General features: G+C 37.3%; 1 protein-coding gene across 1 annotated transcript in view; it reads left to right on the top strand.

Annotated features, from left to right (window-relative positions):
• The window catches only part of LOC138934788 (spondin-1), a 161842-nt gene extending 143569 nt beyond the window's left edge, over positions 1–18273 (top strand). The window contains exons 5-7 of the mRNA XM_070298872.1: positions 3703–3875; positions 14791–15209; positions 16474–18273. Of these exons, the coding sequence (XP_070154973.1) occupies positions 3703–3875; positions 14791–15209; positions 16474–16682 (801 nt within the window). The 3' untranslated portion in view covers positions 16683–18273. The remainder of the gene's footprint in view (positions 1–3702; positions 3876–14790; positions 15210–16473) is intronic.
• The last annotated feature ends 3402 nt before the right edge of the window (positions 18274–21675 follow it).

The following is a 21675-nucleotide window of genomic DNA, read 5'->3' as shown; positions in this document are numbered from 1 at the left end:
ACACAGATTTTACATAAAATGATATTTTTTCGTTATCCGATGGATGATTGATTAGGATACGCGCTTCAGATATATTACGCTTAGCAACAGTGATAATCTCGACGCTTGATAGTCTCGAAGGGGACGTATCGTCGATTAATTGGGAAAACATGTAGGCGTTTCGAGGGGCTATTAATTGGACTGTTATTAATTCAATATATACCCCATGAATTTCCTCCCGGATTCTTGATGTGAGATCGCGGATAGTTAGTATCGCTGTTAATACCCAATTATATGTGTATATATACATATTCACATACATACATACAGGGTGCTGGAAAAATCTATTCAATATTTATATGGTAGATAGGACACGCTATACTGAGTAAAAGAAACCTTAGTAAATATATATTGAAAGCTCAACCGTTTCCATACACGCTTGGCATCTTCTTGGCCCCTCGAATCGCGAACTCTCTCGAAAATTTCAGGTCTCTGTCGAATTATTTGACAAGCACGCTGGATTCGGTCACGTTATTCTTCAAAATCATTTATCGGCGAAGAATACACTATGCTTTTCAAACCATATATAAAATGTATATCTTCCATTTTTTCATTAGAGTAATACGCTGATATTTTCAACACGATACTTTGTAATTCTGTAATCACCAGATCGCAAAGATCCGCAATCGCCGATTGATGACAACTGACTGATTGCCGGTGAAATCTTCTGTTATGAAGTATGTATAGAAATTGAATGAGAATATTCAGAACGCGGTTTATAAACACTGAGGTAAACATCGCATGCGACATACGTAGAAGCCAATAAGTCAATCATGACGCTAAGATATAAAAATGTTTATATCTCAGAACTGGTTGAGCTTTTTCGACCTATGTTTACTAAGGTTTTTTTTACTCATTGTCAGTATGATGTGTCCCATCTACCATATAAATATCTACCATATATACATATTTATTGTATAAGTACACATTCGTACTTATATAATTTCTATGCGAACAGCATTCGTTTTATTGTTCTATCAATATTTCCTTCGTACCCTCTTCATTTGAAAATTGAGCTGATTTACGAAGAAGCTTAATTGGCAGAAATATTTTATTACAATATTTGTTTACGAGAAAACTAATTTGAAATCAAGTTAAATCGAATAAAATAAAATTCTATTGTTCCATCATTCTTTCCTTCGAGAAAGAATATTTCTATGTGTGTCAAAATATTATTATTTCCGACAAATCAATTACGATATATCTTAACAAAGAAATATCTTTATGTTAAAAAAGAATTGTTTTTGCTATTGTTTGTTGTTACAAGCATTTTAGAAATATATAACAAGCCGTATGATAGGTTGAGAAATATTTACCTGACGTGCTGCACTTAATTTGCATCTACCTATTGATTTAGCTTTCCGTTCCGAATAGAATCAACGCTACCATCGCGTATCGTGAGGGATTTTACGAAATGATTACCGAAACAAGATTAGAGAGAAGCTGTCGCTCGTCGCGCGATGTTTAATTAGACAATAATTAACGCTTGCTCCAATTTCAAAGTCCTGCCGGTATAGGCAAGCAGATGAAGCTGTTAAGATACTCGTCGACACAATGGTCTCCACAACTATATAAATAAATTTATAGGATTATAAAGGAAAAACATTAATACTTTGATTCCTGTTATTCTTGTCCGACTATTTTATATATTTTTTATAAAAATATCAAGAGTGTGCACTATTTTAAGAAAGAGATGTATCAGAAAAGTCTTCTTTTATGCATAACTACGTTTTTCTTTTAATTTTATGAAAACTCTTATAACATTCCAGATAATTGACCATCCGATCAACAAAGTATGTTGAATAATTAAAATGAGCACCACTCGTGAAAGTAAGGCAATTAGTTCTCTCTCGGTTGGAATAACATTATAATCCAGGAAGCGAGTTGCTTAAAATAACCAGAGCACCACTGAAGGTTTTATCATAATAACAGTAATTATGAATTCTTTTTGGTGCCATTCGCTCAATAAAATAAATGGCATTTTTTATTTATGATTGTAGCTCTTGCAGCTTTTAATCAAAAGGAAATCGATATCAAATCGTTAATTCTTGCGGGGCGCACGTTTGCGACGATAAACTTCATTAAGAATAAATGTCCGATAATAACGGCAAAAATAGCAGCTAAAAGTATTTCAAGATGCTTGTTAATGGGATACATAATCTTTTCTTATTAAGAAAGGTTCGTAGAAGACGTATTGAAATTACGTCACACATTGTTTATGAAATCACGCTGTCGTTCTACTTTTTCCGTGATTTTTGAATAACTTTTACAAACCGTACTCTTATTTTTCACAATTCGCGAGAAACAAAATTTTATTCTTTCTTTGGAAACGTCAGAGATATAAAAGTTTAATTAAAATTACTTATAATACGTTTGAATTAGATGTAAAGTATTTTATTCGCACGTTTTTTCACAACGAAGTAAGTGCAGGAGTTTCGAAAATTTCAACGAAAAACACACAAACGAGTCGGACTAAGGGGCAAACGGAGAAAAACGGCGATGTGTTGCTCGGTAAAGCACCATAAAGTCTCATTGGCTTTAATTCGGTCGTACCCTGCTGGCCACTGGGAGTGATTAATCGTAAGATTACTGCAACACGAAAGCACCTTACCACCAATCATTCCCTACGATGCTTTAAAAGCAAGTCAACAATATTGCTTAATGCATTCTACACCTAATTGACTATACGTAGTTATCTTGCGAAAAAGATACGGGAACTATTTTGTTAAAGGTATTCTTGGGCTTGTTTCTAAATTGAAAAAAGTAATTGCGTAAAATTATAAATTATATTTGGTAAAATTACGTGTTTTCTCAAGAAGTATCCATCAGCCGGCATTTTATCATACAACGAAATACTACAAAAATACCTATGTTCTCATTTATTAAAATTTATCGTAAAAAAAGAAGGGGCTTTCGGTTAATAGCGATGAAAAATTCAACTACTTTTAAAAGGAAGGGAAGAAGGTCGGTCAATGTTTAATCTTTAAATAGATCAGGGTATATTATACATTCTCATTGTATCCCTTATTAAATCTTGGAAGTTTTTAAGACTCATCTTTAATTTTTTATTGCGCGTTTCCTTCCTCCCACGCTTAGATTGCTCAAAGAATCTGTAGATGAAAATATAATAAACTTACGACAACCCTGTATACATTAAAGTAATATTTCTTATTATTACGATGCTTTGCCGAGATAAGAAAAAAAGCTATACATACATAATGCTTATTTCTAAAAACTAAAACATTTAATTAGGTTAATTTTGCTTTTCGACAGACGATATTTGTATGTATTTATTACTTGAGAGTAGAAAAAATATATAAAAAAATAAATTAAATAATTTATGCATTTATTATAATTGCAATAAGTACGACAGACGTTCAGAAATAAAGCACTTCTCTTAAATCTGTTTGCTGATATTTAAAAGTATATTATCGAACATAATCCATAGACTGCGCGCGTGCATATCACGTAGAACGAAAGGGAACGCTTATGAATTCTCGAAGAGTACGTTTATTTCCCGTGGCTCATAAATATGCATGCCCCACCGCTTATTCCGCGATAGAGAGAACCGACGATATTTTCTTCTTTTTTTTTCGTTTTTATACGACCGATGTGCCGGTGAAACGTTGATTGAAAGTGTACTTGCTATTGCTGCTGTTTCAGCTGCGCGAATACACCCTGACCGAATCGTATCATGAAGACGATGTCTTGGTGGAATTCGTCAGCAACGACAATCTCCAAGCGAACAGCGAGATTCCTCGAGGAATCGATCCGAACAGGGACCTAAACGAGGCCATAGCCGAGGAACGAAGGGAAATGGACACCCAGAGATACAGGTACATAACTCCACATACTATCACCGTCGGTCTTTTATCGGTCTCCTCTGTCGAATTTTTTACTTCGTATTTTTGCGGATTAACGGGAGTAAAAAGTTACGCTATTGTCGTATACTTACATGTTTGATAACCGGACTGTCAAAATAAAAAAAGTTGCTAATTTTCTCTTTTTTTTTTTTACGTATCTTTGTTGTCGAATCTGCTCGAATCAGTCAGTTCCAATCAAATGGACTATAAAATTCTAAAGAAGAAATCGAAAAAAATTTTAATTATCTCGACCGAAATTTAGAATATTTATAGAATATAGAACATGTGGATTAGTTTTCGCGTATGTTGATAAATAATTCTTCTCGTCGTTGCTTAAAAAAGCATGATTAAATTTAAATCCACAGTATATAGAAAGACTCAAACTCTATAATAAGTTACATACATTTTTCGACCGAATATTATATAGTATAACAATTTAAAATAAAATAATAGCCCTTATATAAACGTATAATTTTCGATATTTCTATTATATGTGAATGTTATAATATCAGCATTTGACTAAATATTTTTTACGATGCCTTATTTTTTTCGTGTACCCATCTTAAAGTATTCACGTTAGATCGAGAAGGACTAGGGGAGAGACACCGGTATCTCATAAATCCACGGTTAATAAAACCGAGGGTCCGAGAGAAAGCCCAAAGTTCGAGTCAGCTCGTTAAGCCTAGCAGCCTAGTACGTTTTACTTCGATTTTTAGTTCATCCGGGATGTCACATCTCTCGAGGTGACGCTCTTAAATTCGGAAACGGTAGGTAGTAAATAGTTGCCTTTTCTCGGCGATATGAGAAAGGATCGCATGAGCGACGAGTATATATTCAATGAACGTGCACATCGCGTCAAGCGTGTTTCATTCCGGAAGACCGACAATCGTCTGGCAATCGTCCGCGTATCGAATTTTGGAGACGGCGTCAATTGGCCGCCCGAAAGCGATTTTTGCGTCGACTATACCTTACCTTTTTGCCTTTTCGTACAAAGAACGGAGAGGCAAACGTGCGCGGAAAATCGTAGAATTTTATGGCAGCGCGATGCAAAACATTGAGCTTGTTCGACAAATATCTAAAGGAAATGTGACATTCACTATTGTCAAATCTCTGTTGAAAGAAGAACAAGTTCGATAGATCTATACTTCGAGAAATGGGAGTATCGGTCTTTCTAATAATAAAAAAAATTATTCTTTCGTATTTATACTTGATCCGTAGTTTGCAAGTTACAACAAATTATATTTGAATCTAGATAAATGGATAAAGAAACAATATTACAAAATACGGTAGCATTTCGAACAAAAATAAAGTTTTTCCCATAAAAAGAACTCGAATACCACCTTCAATCGTCATGCACTTCGTAGGTAGTTTGTGACACGTATTTGTTAGGGACCTTCTTTACTTTAAGTGACCGATACTCGCTCGCCAAAGTATTGACCTTTCCTCCCGGGATACCCTCGCGTTTCTCTCGCCTTATGAAAGGCTCGGTACACGCTCAAAAAGAGATCCATCCAATCCTTTTCGCCGCTCTCTTTTATGGCAAGAACTGGGATCGTTCTTCTTTGCCTTCCACCGGCATCTCTTCATACCCTTACAAGATTGTTCTCCTCCGTCACTCCAGCGTGCATCTCTTCGCTCTATTTCTCTCTTTAACTTTTACGGCGGAGACCTCTGGCTCCGCGCGTAAAGATCTCGAGTTTTTTCTTTCTTCTCACGATATGTCATCCTTACTTGACCCTCGGAAAGATCATCGAACCCGCTCCGTGACATTTGACAACTCGGTATAACGTTTGCGCAATAACGGTGCAAAACCGTCGTAATACCGTCTTTGGAAGAAAATTCATCCGCTGATAAGACAACTTTTCACTTTCGCCATATCATGCCCCGACAACATCCTCTCGAGTCTCTTCAGTTAACTTTATAAAATTTTCTACTTTCTATTTCTAATACACCATGAGTACGCAAACTGTGAATTACTGCTAACACCGTTCGTCCCAATTGCACGAGAATAAAAGTTTAAAGAGAATTTATGAGGATGTTTTAAGACCACTTTCCCACGGTTCAGTTATAAAATATGCTTGTATTTCCAGATCCGAAATAAAATTTCCTTATATCCAGAAGATCGTTAAATAAAAAATGATTATTTTAATTCTACGCAAAATTGACATAAAATTCCTATAACTTATTCATTACTCAATTAAACAATGAAATTTAATAATGATCAGTATCTATATATAATTTTTCGATTGCAGATTAGTTATAATTAACTCTTTTATAGCATTTTGATCCTTACACAGAATATATATATATATATATAAAATTGTACTTTTTCTTCTCAAATAAATTTAACTATATAAAAATATCTATATTTCCATATATATAATATTTTTTATAATATGACTTTTCTAGAAAATAGATAGATGGTGCGTGTGTGTGTGTAAGAGATATGCATCTGGCTCGGAAAATATAGAAAGCCAATAGAATAAGCTAATTGATGGTCAAGATATATGTATTGTACGCGACGAAAAGTAATATTCCCTTTTGTTTTGTTTATCGAGCGGAAAAATCCCACCGAGAGCTATCCCTCGAGCCGCAAATGCAATTTATCGTGAAACACAGCTAGTCAGATTGGATAGGACGCAGCCGCGACATTGAATACCAATAACGATATTACGCGTGTCGCGTATCTGATTCTGCTGGATATTTCAGATACAAACGTGGTATAACCTATCACCTCGATATGATATTACGTACTACGCACGACGACTCTCTTACCTTCTCATTTTATATATCCGCGAACCTGAAAAGTGCACTTTCAGAATCCGACTTTGAAGTTACTCGACATCGACCGCCGGGACGACTTTCATCGTAATGAAAAGTAAATCATGGGATACTTTCATTAACTTAGATGAAAATTAAAAAATAAACACTTGCGCGTACACAGCGTAGACGCAATTCAAGCGGACGGCATATTAAACTTACCTCTTAAATCTATAAAGAGTGAAGTAGTAAAAGCGCTAATACTATTAATATCCTCTAAATTTCGTATCCTTGAATTTTAATTTTAGCTTATAAATCTTGTACAATTATTAAATAAACGATATGAGAGATGTAAAAAATATTATTACGAATGAGTGGCGATATATATTTTTACGGAACGTGATAAATGGGGGTGACACACAATACGCGTTATAATACTTGTCTTTCGTATTTAAGGCGCAATTGAAGTTATCATAAATTCAATCGGTCTTCAACCGGCGTATAAAACACTATCTCCCACATTCGCATATATTCCGCTATTATTCGTAACGAGACGCGTATCCTATACATTTCTGTATATCCGTATTTCGAATATTATTTATGTTTCCTGCGAAATTGGAATATAAAAAAAAGCGCGATAAAGCTTTTCAGGAGTCAAACGAGCTTTTTTGAATCGTGACGGGATACGCGTACGGTTTTCATATCTAATAGTTGATTGCGATACTAATTTTTACGGATGATTCGCGATACGTGTCCGACAGTTCTCGCCCTAATATCCGACTGGAGGTTAAAAGTCGACAGAAAACATTGGCACCGTACGACGGTGAGGAAAGCTTGAAAATAACTTTGTAACGCGCCGCTCTATCTCTTTCTCTCTCTCTCTCTCTCTCTCTGTTATCGTCTCCGCGACATTTTATACTTGTTTTACTTCTACTGGGGCGGACATGGCTGACGGAGATTTTCATGACCTCCAATTTCGATCAAGCTGTCCGACGAAATTGGGAAAATAAAGGGGATATTTTCCCCGGAAGAGCTGACCGTGCGTAGCGCGAAATATTACAGTTGGCGAAAGGATAGTTCTTTGTAGAAAAATCCGCGAACGATGTGAAATATATACCACATTATTTAACGCCTCTGTGTAGGGGGCGCGATTACAGTGTGTAGGTAATAATTAATACTAATAATCCGAAATATCAGAAAAAAAAAATGATTTTGTCTCTATTAATTAAATATTAAATATTTTTGCCACTTCGAAGCGTTCTGAAGAGATTTCGGCTTTCGAAATGAGCAAAAGACGAGAGTTAAACGGAGAAATATCCTTTATATTCGATCATATCTTCATCAAACTATAGATCGGTTGTTTCGAGCATTGCGTGATGTATCAATAGTTGCTGTCATATCTCTTATCAATATATTACAATCGTATTTACGCTCGCGTCGATTCCTACAATTCGCCGAACAAATGATTCCACTCTCGCGTATGTTCTACTTTCGACCACTCTATCATATCCTATCGATAAAAATCCAATCTATGATGCATTTCTTATACTTCAATATCCCGTTCTGACGCAACAAAACCGATCAGGATAAAATTCCGAACGCCATTCCAAGAGAAAGATGTAACTCTCGATAATTCCGCTTATAACGTCTCGTCTCGAAGAATACGCAGCGAAAAATACATCCGGTGCTTTCAAAATACCCTATATTTTTTTAACTCTTGTATGTCATTGAACAATTAATGTCTCGGAAACGCGGTAACTGACGCGTTAGCCGATCGGGACTGTACCAAAGGCCGCAAAACGTATCGGAGAACGATCGAATCGATATGCACGATCGGCAAGCGATCAGACCGACCATCCGTCCGCTTTATAGGCCTCTCGTATCTCTATCCATCCAATATCCGGTTGACGCGCCGTCAAGATCGATAAAGCTTACGTTCGATGACACTCGAGATCGATCTGTAATACTCCCTTCTGCGGCGGGGAGTAGCCAATCTCCTCGGAACGTTACCGCAGATTCGATTCCATTCGACGCTATCTGGCCATTCGCAAGGAACGATCGTCGTTTTCTGGTAATTGCTATTGTGCCTTATTTGATGCTACTGCCCCACTTTAGGGACGCGATCTTTCTATTTTCCTGCTCTTTGTCTTAACAGATTAAATCTTGCACGATCGGATCATTCCGGTCATTTCCTATTCCGGGACCCGCGCACTAAGGTCGTTTTGGTACGGAACAACGTGACCATGGTAACGATATATCTCATTACTGAACAGCCATTGAACTGATCTCTTCGAGGGATTAGCAACTAGAGATTAATCTTACCGGAAGCATAAAACTTCTTCGTGTAATCAATGAAATAGTAAACTTATCGCGAAGAAATATTTCTACATTGTTAAACCATATTTGTGAGACAATACCGTGATAAAAGCACGATAGTGATGATACCTTTTTGCAATTTTTTCTATATGTATTTGCGGGAAAATTGATTTTTTGGACGCGCTAAAAGGAATGTCAATACATAACTGCAAATTAATGATAAAAGGTAAATCTCGTTCGGCAATATTCCAATTTAGCTAAAAGTTTTTGCGCCCGGAGCCAATATATATTTTATGCTTTCCAGAATAGTGAATTATATTCTTGCCGTGAAAATAATTCACGATTGTTTCGATAAAAAAAATTTTTATAAACCAAACAATATGTTTCTCTTTGTTTTTTCACATCATCGACATTCTATCATGAGAAATATCATCATATGTATCAATAAAACTGCGCAAATAAACAAATTAATAGTCTACGGTTGCGTAAATTTGTTGAAGGCGCGCAAAGAGATGGAAAAAAAATGACGAATCTACACGTTCATTATTTGCATTGTTTTAGTACAAATAAAAATATCTTTTATTTGTATCGTGTATCTATATATAAATATTGAAAACGCATCCAAGTTGCGACAAGATCAACTACGTGTACCCACGAACTTGAGTTACAAATAAATTATGGACCGAAACAATGACTTTTCATCATAAAAACTTGCCAAGTTATACTGTACAAATTTATTGAAAGCAACATTAAACACATACGATACTTACTGTATCGTCTCAAGTGAGTAAAAATCCGTGAATACATGAATATATGAAGAACGGATCGAGAGATGGAACAATTGCGCGCATCAATGTGAAATCATCTAACTTTAAAAAAAAAAAAAAAAAAAAATCTACGAGAACCGTGAGAAATTCACTTTGATTTAACGAATCGCAGCTTCAAAGAATAATGCGTTTTTCGTCAAGCTTTATAAATTCCTGCGAATTCGATAGACCACAACTCGTGCGAGGTTCACACCTTTTGCATAATCGTAAAGTCAATTACCGGGGAGAATGATAAAGCCTCGTGTATATCACTAGAGGCATAAAGGCGATCGCGTAAATTCCCATTGCACGCCAAACGTAATAGGTACCATACGTGAGCGAAAGAGAGAGAGAGAGAGAGAACATTCGGCATATAGCACGTTCCAATGAATTTACTGCGATAGAGGAGGGCACGAGAGTGTAACAAGAAGTAACTATAACGGACTACGTGCTTAGGTAGTAGCGCACCCGCCGATGCATTCCGCCTCCGTATTTATCGGAAGGCTAGAGAGACAGAGAAAGAGAGAGAGAGCAGAGTCGCGAACTCGCGGCATTCGTAATACGCCCGGCGTAATTTATTTTCCGCCACCCACAATTTATTTGCACGCGCGCATTTTTCAGCGGCGCGCACGCAAGGTCAAAGAAATTAAAGCTACCTTGTCCGAGAGGCGTCTCGTTTCGTCCAAAAAAATAGTCCGCAAATCTTAATCCATCAGTGTCAATAAATATCCGTGACGATATATCGCGACGAATAACTTTGTGTGTCTCTTATTTTCCCCCCTCTCTCTCTCTCTCTCTCTCTCTCTCTCTCCCCCTCTCTCTTTTCCGATTCTCGGTCAGATATATAGACACGTGTGTGTGCGTGCGGGCCGCAATATTCTGAAAACATTTTTTTCATATCTCGCACGAGCCCTGTGATAATCCGCGCGGGCCGGACTTGCGGAAACAGCTTGCATAATCCAAAATGTAAATGCTATTACTGTCGTACCGTTGGAGAATCTCCACCATAGTTCGCACTCATATTGGACAATTTCATATATCTCTGGAATCTTTCCGGAAATCCGGACTACTTTTTTCACATTCTAATTGTACCCTAGATTTTCTCAATTTATAAAGCAGAAAATACATGTATATATTGAAATACGAACAATTAATTAATAATAAAATAAGCCACGTCGTAAAAAAAAAAAAAAAAAAAAAAATAACAATAAAAATAAAAATTAAACTAAATAAAAATGAATTATTTGTTTGAAAGACTGAATTTGACGAAATTCGCGCGATAAATTTCAATTCGTACCTTTCATATGCAGCTGAAAAATATATATCGACGAAAAGAGCAGTTTATATTAGAATGCATGTCACGCGTTATCGCGATCGAGATGTACAAACGAGAACGTATATATATATATATATATATATATATGGAACGAAAATCCGAGAGACCGACAACGAAACGCACGCATTAATACTCAAAACTCCCCTTTCCATCCCTCCTTTCTACCGTCAGATGCAAACGCATTAGCGCGCGATTAATTCAGCGGTGTCCATTGTATCGCGTTCTACTGCGTATTAAGTTCATCGCGCTTGTAAATTCCACATAACACATACACACACACACACACACACACGTACAAGTGCGATGTAAAATAAATTATTGCGTCGAGAATATACGCCGGACCGAGAATCCCTCGTAAGAGTACAAAACGCGACGACGATGCGATTACGTATCGTGTATCCTTATAAAATTGTTAACCATCCCTCGGCTTCCGTTGCCGATGAAACTCGAAAATATATGAAAAGCAGCTGATACCTTTTTTTTTTCGCCGCCACCATCGGCGGAATGAAATGATGCCTGCTTCGTGTAGAGTAGATCTAACGATCCGCAATAAGTTTCAACGCCCGAAGAATGAAATAAAATCGATATAAAACAAACGGCACGCGATAAGGGAGGGGGGGGGGGGCGGGGAACCCCTCGGATTCTAACCGATATTATTATTCGGTAAATGAAGATTTATTAAGGTTTTCGTACTTTTCCTTTTTTTTTTATACGTAAAAATATTAAAGTAGAATGAAAATTTTAAATCGATGAAAGAAATTTCATTTCCAAGAGAAATGAAATTCTCCTGTTTTATGAAGTAATGTAATAACACGAAGACAATTTCCTGTACTTGTCTCCACACCCTCGATTGTACTGATTGCTAGCGATATATATATTGTTTACCCTACTCCGTCAAACTTTCTATAGACGCACGACGTGACCATAATCGACGAAGACGACGTCGTTACACAAGTTCGGTAGAGCGTAACGAGTCGATTAGATCTAAATATAGTTCGATTCCTTGCTATCTGGATAAAAAAGATTACACGAATTATCTCGTTGCGGGACAATCGATCCAATTGTTGACATTTGATTCTGGATTGCGTTCGATCGAACAGAAATTAAGTGTCCACGGAGTGGATTAAAATACCAGATGTGTTTTTTTTTCTCTCGTTTACAATTATGATGACAATAAGTTTTCTAAGAGCGAGTAAAATTCACGTTTGCTCGCATTTGTTTAGATTTTTCGGTTGACGACGGCAGAGAGTAACAATGATCAATTTAATTAAAAAATTATGCCAACCTACGCGAGCTCGGGTTCTTAGCGGCCAGCTATGAAGCTTGGAACTTCCTGGAGGAATACTAAAGCGTAGAAAAAGAGTAACCTTATGCTAAATCTGCATACATGCAAATATCGCGTAAAAAAATACAGTTATGCTAAACGGGCCGTATATCTTTAATAGCAGAGAACTTATCTCGGCGAATGCGATTTACAGAATTACGTTGTTCAAACGGCATGCGTTTAGTTGATAAATAATAAAACGAAGAGCTAAGATTTATAAAGGAAAATATATATATATATATTTTTTTTTTTATCGCATTCATTCGCTCGCACTCGCGCGACGCAGGCCAACGAAATTCGTGGATTAGAGGATAATCATAATAATTAGACAATTCCGGTTTCGTAGCTGCGTTTCGAAACTGATACGCATCGATTGCATATGCATTGCCTACATATTGCAAAGCGTAATTGCTTAATTGGATATCAAGAATTACAATTGGGATTTGTAATTACTGTGATTAAACAGAATTTTCTAATCGATTGCATTCGGAATTGCAAATTTTCATCGCAAATCGCTATAGTAATGAAATCGTAAACGTCACGGATGTTCGATGATCGCGTATCAAGCGAAAATGAACGATGAGAATTCCTCGTCTCGTTGCGCGGGAATACACGAAGAGCCAATCTTCCCTAGAAATTTTCCAAAGAGAGCAACAAGAAGACGGAAAGAGAGAGAGAGAGAGAGAGAGAGAGAGAGAGAGAGAGAGAGAAAGGGAGAGGGAGAAAAGCAAAGTACGATGCGAATAAGTTTTCCCCGTGTGAAACGCAAGTTTCGAGGTTGCCGGACCAACCCCTTGATTCTCTTATGTGTACCACATGCCAACCGTAAATCAATTCTCGAAATTGTTTTCACACGTCCACACACGTTTCCCCCGCTACGTTCGCTAAATTCGATTCGTCGGAGTGCACGTACCGACGAAAACTGCGACGAAAATCCCCCGCTTGTAGAGACGGTTCATAACGAACGACCGATTCCACCCCGATTCCGCGCGCTCGAGCGTCGAAAATCTAGAGAAAGGCGTCGTCTGAAACGGAGCTCCAGCTTCAATGCACTGGTGAACAACTAATGAACAATGGTGAATCCAAGCGTTAATTAATATTAGAGATAATCTATTAATATATAGAATATAATATAGAAGAGAGAATATAAAATAATATATTATGTACATAATATATTCATTATATTTCTTATTATTATTTCCTTTGATGTCATTATTTGTATATGTATCTCATACTTTGAATTATTTTTTTATTACGTTTTACATTTCTCAAGATTATATAATTATTACTCTGCCATTATACAATATAACATTTTAATTATACGTAGATTCTTTTTTTCAAAATAAAAATGTTAATTATAATTAAAATATTTAAAATAATTAAAATATACATGTTTGTTGCTTTTATAATATTTTAATTGTTATTCTTTCCCGAGCAAATATTAATTATGATTTTACAAAGGCCCAATGTCAATGTATAGTTGTGTATAGTTCAGCGACGTTCGAATTTATTCGACAAATGTATTCGTTATAACGGGAGCGTAAGAGTTGTATAACACTGTTGCAATTATAACGCATTGGCCAGTTAAATTAATTCAGTCAACAAATCGACTGGCAGAGCGCTCGAACCGTTTTCGTCATTTGCATATTCGCGAATTTCACTTTCTCCTGGAAATAATTAATTTTCAACTTTGTCTCGCACGAGATGACGCACTATACCTCGTGTTTTATACTAGTAATACGTACACGTTTGGCAAATGGCGTCCGACAAGTTCAGCGCACCATGCTGATACCTGGCCCAGGTCCATTTAGTAATTGCTACCTGACACGCTCGTCCAACTTATTACCGTCTAGGCGCTGTCTACACTGTGGCGTTTCGCTGCATCGCACCGACCGACTCGCATGTATATTCATCGAGTATTGATCGCGAATGTATGGACATAGTAATAGAAATTCTGCCCATTCGCGTTAAAGCATTGCCCGATGCATCGTCGGTCAAAATTCGCGCATTGAACGATAATAATTACACGCGAATAATATCAAGCGTAACAAAGTGATATATTGACATTAAATAATCATGGAGAGCGTATTGCGAAATCACATACGCAAAATTAGACGCGCGAAAGTCTCGAAGACTTTACGAATTTTTAGTTTCCAAATTCTAGAGAGTCTTTCAATTAAAAAGCCTCAATTTTATTTTAATGAACTAATTTATATTCGGCTTCTCTCCGAACATCGCGGTCCCTCGAGTCTTCTTTCCTCCGAAGATCGATATAGGAGATGCAGAGCGAGAATATCTCGAAATTGCGAGAGCTTATCCGATCTAACGACGCTTTTCTGACTTCAGATACTGGAGCACGACAGGGAGCGGTCAACAGATCGTGACGGACTTTCCGCGCGATAACAAGGCGGCTATCATCAACAGCATCGCCTCGTCGTACGCATCGTCGTGGCAGCGGCCGAGGTATAACGCGACCCCGATGCCGCGAACTTCGAAAATTATCACCGTCGACGGTGACAAGACGAGACAATACAGCGAGACGGGAAGATCCGACTGGCCGTACTATCAGACATACAGACGAACGGCGGAAGCGCAGAAGGCGCAGATCTACGAGGATATCCAAAGGAAGATTGCGAACACGTCGAATATCTCGAGTATCAATTACTCATCCGCGAGTAACGCGACCAACTTGGCGGATCAGCGCCAGCACAGACTCAGGATGAAGCATCACGGTTTGACGTCCAAGGGCAAGCGAGTTAGAACACGTGAGTACTAGCATCTCGGAATATAAATGTATCGTGTGTCATTCGCAATGTTAAGTTTTATTTGCATCTAAAAGAGTTATATTTTTTACGATAATACTATTTATTATATATATATTTTATTAATTTTAATATATATATATATATATATATATATATATATATATGTTTTTAACATTTTTTTATACTTTATGTTTAGTGCCTTACGTGAGTTTTATATATTATTATATCGTTTAATATTATATCGTTTGAAAAATACTGGTTTTTTTTTCATTCGCGTAGAAGGGTGCGATATAATGCAGCTAGTGACGCTATATCGGGGTGACACGATCGATATAGCCTATTGATCACCGCTAATCTGGCAAAGAATGATTACGGACATAATTCAAAATGTTTTTCGATCCCTCGCTGGTATCTTCGATTTTGCTATTTAATCGAGCCTCTAATTAACTCTTTAATAGACACGGCGCAAACGGGACGATCGAACAAAACCCCCGATGCAGTTTTTCATTGACGATAGCTAATGCAAAAGAACCGAGCGCTCTCAATAGCCATATTTCCCGCGTAAATGATCAAAGCGCACTACCACTACCTTTTCCTCTCTCTCTCTCTCTCTCTCTCTCTCTCTCTCTCTCTCTCTCTCTCTCTCTCTCTCTCTCTCTCTCTCTTTCTCTTTCGTCTTTCACATCCGCGTTGTGTCCTCCACCCTTTCTGTCTCGCGTTTGTCCGCCCTTCTGGTTTCCGTGCCAAGTTGATGCAGCCTTTTCCTCGCATACGAATATTTAGTGTGCAAGATTGTACATTACATAGCAGTATATTATCCGATTTGATAATGAGATATAATTGACAAATTGCAACGTAATGGGGAAAAAAAATTGATCATCATTACGTTTACACAATTCTAATATTTCTTGCAATTTACCTAATCCTAAGATTATCGCATTTCGCTTCAGTTATGATTTTTCGAAAAGACGATCTTAGCCGAAACAACGCGCCGTATATTATGATTCTTCGAGACTTAAAGCTAAACTACCTTACTATTTAAATGGAAAATTAATTATTTTTTTCAAATTTAACAAAAGGGAGAGAAATGTCAAAGAGAGTAAAATTTAAAGCCAAAAACTTCCCTTTAAATCTAGAACTCTCTCTATCCTCGTTGCGGTCACCTATCACAGTCATCTAGTTCCGACAACTCCCTGCACGTCGCGAGATTAGACGTCGACCCGGCAGACCCGCTCGAGCGGAATAATTGCACTCGTGATTCCAGGCGCACCGAGAGATTGCAAGGTCGGCGAATGGGGTCCGTGGAGCGCGTGCAGTCGCAGCTGCGGGGTAGGCGAGACCCAGAGGACGCGGAAGGTCACGATAAAGCCGCGCCGAGGAGGCGTCCCGTGTTCGCCGCTGAAGGAGACCAAGTGGTGCGGCAGCGTAAATCCGTGCTCGGAGAGCAAGCCGATCATCGACTACCACTGGTAGTCATCGTCGGGGGTCTTTCACGAACACGTGTACCAAAGTGACTCGCTCTCACGGACGAAAGGTCGCGCGGGCAAGCGAACGACGAGACGGGTGAGGGGCGATTTATGCGAGAAATACACACGCAAACGGGACAGACGGTATGATCGGTATGAGAAATTAAATTAACGAAGAATGATATAAAGTTGAAGTTGATAATATCTTTTATATCGATACGGCGCTGGGAATGTATTACTGTGGTCTACCATATACTTTAGAAAGAGAGTAGTGATTCGTGTGGTTTGACAATATATATGACAGAAAAATTTCGTAAACGATAACTCTGATATCTTTAGGAAAAGAAGGTCTATTGCAGCGACCATTGGCACCGGACGATAATACTACGTATGTTTATGCAAACGATCATGTACGACGTACATATTTTTGTTACGTGCGACATAGTCTCATAGTATAATCTTTTTAATTGCTCGATCACAGAATTTCATCGAGATTATTACATAAATCCAGAGAAGCATATCACGGTCGTCATTCGGTGACTTTATTTTACTCGCATACATTTATTGTCGTTTGATGTCACCGTGCAATACATATTATTTGCATCCCCCAAATTCTCCAACATTGAAAATATTGCCAAAGATTGCCAAAGAGAAATCCAAATAGCTGACTCGTATTGTATCGGGTTTCCGCATGTATCGCTAAAATACGTTTGAGGCTCGATTTTCACTTGGGGCGCGCCGCGTCCCTTTTTTTTTTTTTTTTTTTTTTTTTTTTTTTTTTTTTTTTTTTCCGGAGTAATTGAACAATCGAGCGCTGTTTGTCGAATCTGTTATGGTAAAGTTACGATGAAAAACCAACGTGAAAGAGAGGAAAAAAATTGTGTATCTATCTGCAATATTCGTTTCACTAATGCAACACGAATTGTTGTATTTATCTAGTCATATCAGTACGTCTGAGATTGTAAAAATACCAAAGATTGATTTATATATTGATTTGACGAGAAAATCGCCTTTGAAAATTAAATTAATTCGCGATTTCTCTCTCTCAACTCGCGTCGAAAGCGAGTTTAATACGGGATAACGTGACTATGACACGCCCTCGATCTTTGCACGCGATCGAAGGTAGAAATGAACCTCGGCGTAATTGGAAAATTGACCCAACTTTCCGGAAGAAAAACGTTACGTGCAATTAAACTGATAGTTTAATCGCCGGTACAAATAATATATCGCGAATAATCGACGTGTACCACACGTTCAGGTGTGAGAATTTCTCCGGTGAAATTTAAGCGGAGAACGCGTACCACACTATAGTCTCGCTAAGATTAAGTCGATTAAGATTAAGTTTCTCGGAACCTAGTACATTGCTTGTTAGAGAGCCAAGTTTTTATCGGCCCGCTATTTTCTATCACGAAACGAAAACGATCGTGTGCGAGAGATTTGCGATGAAATTCTCCTTAAACGAGATATGAATAAAGTTAACAATCAACTTCAAATGAGATCCCTAAATGAGATATTTTTTTAATTAAAAGAAAATATTATTTTTTATATTCACTTGTAATTGTATATTCTCTTTTTATTTGATTGCAATAATTCTTGGAATTCTACTTCATCTTTTATAGTATAACTTTTTGTTCCCAAAGGAATTTCATTTTCGAGGAAATTCGCAAGATACGCTTGCAATTTTTTGCAAAACGTCGTGCAATGAAAAGGTTAAAATATCTCGTGGGAAGAAAAAAAAAAAAAGCGTAAGATCGATGTCCGCGTAGGGCGGTGTCGAGTAAACGCCGGAGCGATTTTCAGCGCGCTCGTACAGATTTTCAGAATCCCAGACAAGGTTGCGTGAGTGTTTTTCGCAAAGCGTCTCCTCGCTCGATAGAGAATACCGTGGAATAAAGCAGAGCACCCATAGAGCGGGTGTTCCGCAAAATTAATTTTTTTTCTCCACCGTCACCGAGAGTGCTGCATCTCTCTCTCTCTCTCTCTCTCTCCTCTATCTGTTTCTCTCTCGTGGCGTGGTAGGGAAATTTTTACAAAGATATCATCAGGTACGTCTTAGGTGAGTGTATTATATCTTAGGCATAAATTTAACGATAATAATTAACAATTAACGTCTAATTGTAACACTCGTTAATTATTAGACCCGTATTAATCGCGTCCGTGACGCGGAGTTTGGCGTTGGTTGCGAAGAATTTTTGAAATTTCAGTTGTGAAGAATGAAATCGAACCATCCCGTAAAGGAGGATGGATCTATAGATCTAAAAGTGACTCGACGTTGAATTCCGTACGCGACGTATATATACGTCGACGCACGGCTTGTCCTTCGTATTTATTAGTGTCCGTAGCCACTATTCTCACCGGATATTCAATGCCCGATCGTGAAGATTTATTGATATACATAATACGATGGATTAAATTAAACTTTAAAAATAGTCATAATTTGCAAAATTTGCGTAGCCGCGTTTAGCGCTGAACGCGCGGCGAGAATAGAGGTTTGCGTAGCTAAAGTATTGTAGTTACACAACTTTTTTTTTTTTTTTTTTTTTACCCGAATTTATATGTTAATTTTGACAGGAAAATGAACGTAATGTAAAAAAAAGCTATTGTGTCAGTTCGCTATACGTCATTGTAATAAAAGGGAATAACGTATAAATTTTCAAAATCAATTTCGTATATGACGCAACAATAATGATACGAGCGGAGAATATAGCGTACTGTGCAAAAACTCACGTACCGTCGCGTAATATCTGTAACCTATCTACGTTTGTTCGTCTGCGCTGAAACTGAAATGAAAAGCTAATCGTCGCGATAACGACGGATAAAGGTGGGTGAGATGAGTCGATTACGCATAAAAATTTTCAAATTGCCGCTTGGCATCTCATAACGCTTCGATAATTATCTTGAAAGTACGAAAAAGTCCGCGCGTTACGCAACACCTCTCGACAATACTCATACTCAGAGTAAGATGGTTATAACTTTTTTACGCGATCATTCTTGCTCTCTTGCTTTCCTTTCAATTTTAAAATTGTTGATGCCGTTTGTGCATGCGAATCTATCAATGGTCAAGAGACAGCTAAAAAAATCCTCGCGATCCAAATAATAACTGCATATAATAAAATTGAGTACAAACGAAAGATGATGACTCTCGAAATTTTCTCTGTAGAAAAAAATCGACTTTGTCCAAGAACTTTTCGTTCAAATCGTGCATTTTATATAGATGTATCGCTCTCAGCTTATCTTTTGAGTGAAAGATATAGAAAGCGCACACGTCGGGGATACAATCTTAATTACGGCGGTACTTATGATGCTCTCTTTCTCTCTCTCTCTCTCTCTCTCTCTCTCTCTCTCTCTCTCTCTCTCTTATATTACGTTAAAACTCGATCGTTCACGATAATTAACGGCTGATCTTTGTCGGAAATAATCCCTTAGAAGCCATCGCTGGCGACGGGAGCGTGCGGTCGAAGTAAAATATCGGACCGAGTTAATCCCCGACACAGAAATGCGATCGGTGTATTGTAAAATCTTTCATGGAACAATACCGGCGATAAGAGAGAAAGAAAGAGAGAGAGAGAGAGAAAGTCACTCTTTTCATTTTTTCCTGATATAGCCTGATATTTTCCTAATATATAGATACAGGAAGGAGGGCCGAGCCGTTGCCGTCTCGCAGTTTTAAATGCATTAAGGATAAACTACTAAACGGGAACGCTTTCGTGAGAAACGGGAGCTTCCGTGACACGGAAAGAGGAAAGGATCGAGTACACAATACTTTTGAAATAACGATACAAATCACTGTAAATTTATTACCGTCGATTAGAGATATTTAAGCTCGGTGCAATTGAATCGGAGAATTCGTTTATCGGGATCCGTGATAATGCAAGGTGCAATTATTTTCTGTACTCCTCAATTGAGCTCAATCGCCAAAACTTCTTTGCTCTTTTGGATACAATTTGAATATCACAAATATCTTTCGTAAATTAATTATTTAATTTGTGCGCGAAATTTGGTTATTATTGAACAAACGAAGATAAATTGGACAAACCTATTTATATTTTGCAGTCTGTTTTGTATATCTTATAGAATATTTATTCAATTAATACAAATAATATGGAAATACATTTCTTTATCCTTTCCTCTTTCGCGCGTTTCCGGTCTACGTGACAATGACAAATCAATGACAGATTTATGAAGGAGCTAAGTGGAGTGCCATGATGATTATTCTGTACAAGTCACTGTGCATTCTAGCCCTGTAAGGATAGCCGATAGGACTAGCGATTAAGCCGAAGCATATGTAGCGATGTATAACACATAAGTTTATATTACATAATAAAATGTGTCGAGAAAATAAGCGGGCTCCCTTCTCGATCTTCGAATACATAATATTTTTCACTTGCGACGTATGAATGGTATTCGTATATAATAAAGTAGTAATTATTTCAGGAATCGTGTAATCCTCTCTCTCTTTGTTATCCTTTTTTTTTTTTTACTCTTCGCGAGTATCATTCTACACGAGAACATCATTTTCCGATAAAACTTATATTTTCATATAAAATAATTCCATTAACTTAATAACGTGAGATATAAATCGTTTTAAAATTACAAAAAATAAAATAATATTTTTTGTAAAATACGTTTATTATAATACTGTGCACATTTTGAAAACCGTCTGCCAAAGATTTTATATAATTTCATGTACTTCCACTCATGTTAACTCTTTTTTCAAATCGAATGTTAAAAAATGCGCCTTTATCTCTTTGCTTTCTAAACATTGAAGGTTTTTTTTACGACAATCTGCAAGACACCATGATAATAGCTATTGTTGTTATATTACAAAGCCGATAGAAGAATCTTGACAACGAAAGCACTACTGTAAGTATGCAATTATATTGACGTAAGTATATAACCACGCCGGAAGTGAGCAATTTCGTGTCAAATTATAAAACCGAACGAGTTCTATCTCTCGTTTACCATTTTCCACCCTCTAGATTCATCTCACTACCGCCGCA

The sequence above is a fragment of the Polyergus mexicanus genome, unplaced genomic scaffold (assembly GCF_030449975.1).
Source record: "Polyergus mexicanus isolate NDT 795.1 unplaced genomic scaffold, iyPolMexi1.0 SCAF_7, whole genome shotgun sequence".
In the NCBI taxonomy this organism is placed as follows: domain Eukaryota; kingdom Metazoa; phylum Arthropoda; class Insecta; order Hymenoptera; family Formicidae; genus Polyergus; species Polyergus mexicanus.
The sequence above is the reverse complement of the archived record's forward strand: the minus strand, read 5'-3'. Positions and strand labels throughout refer to the sequence as shown.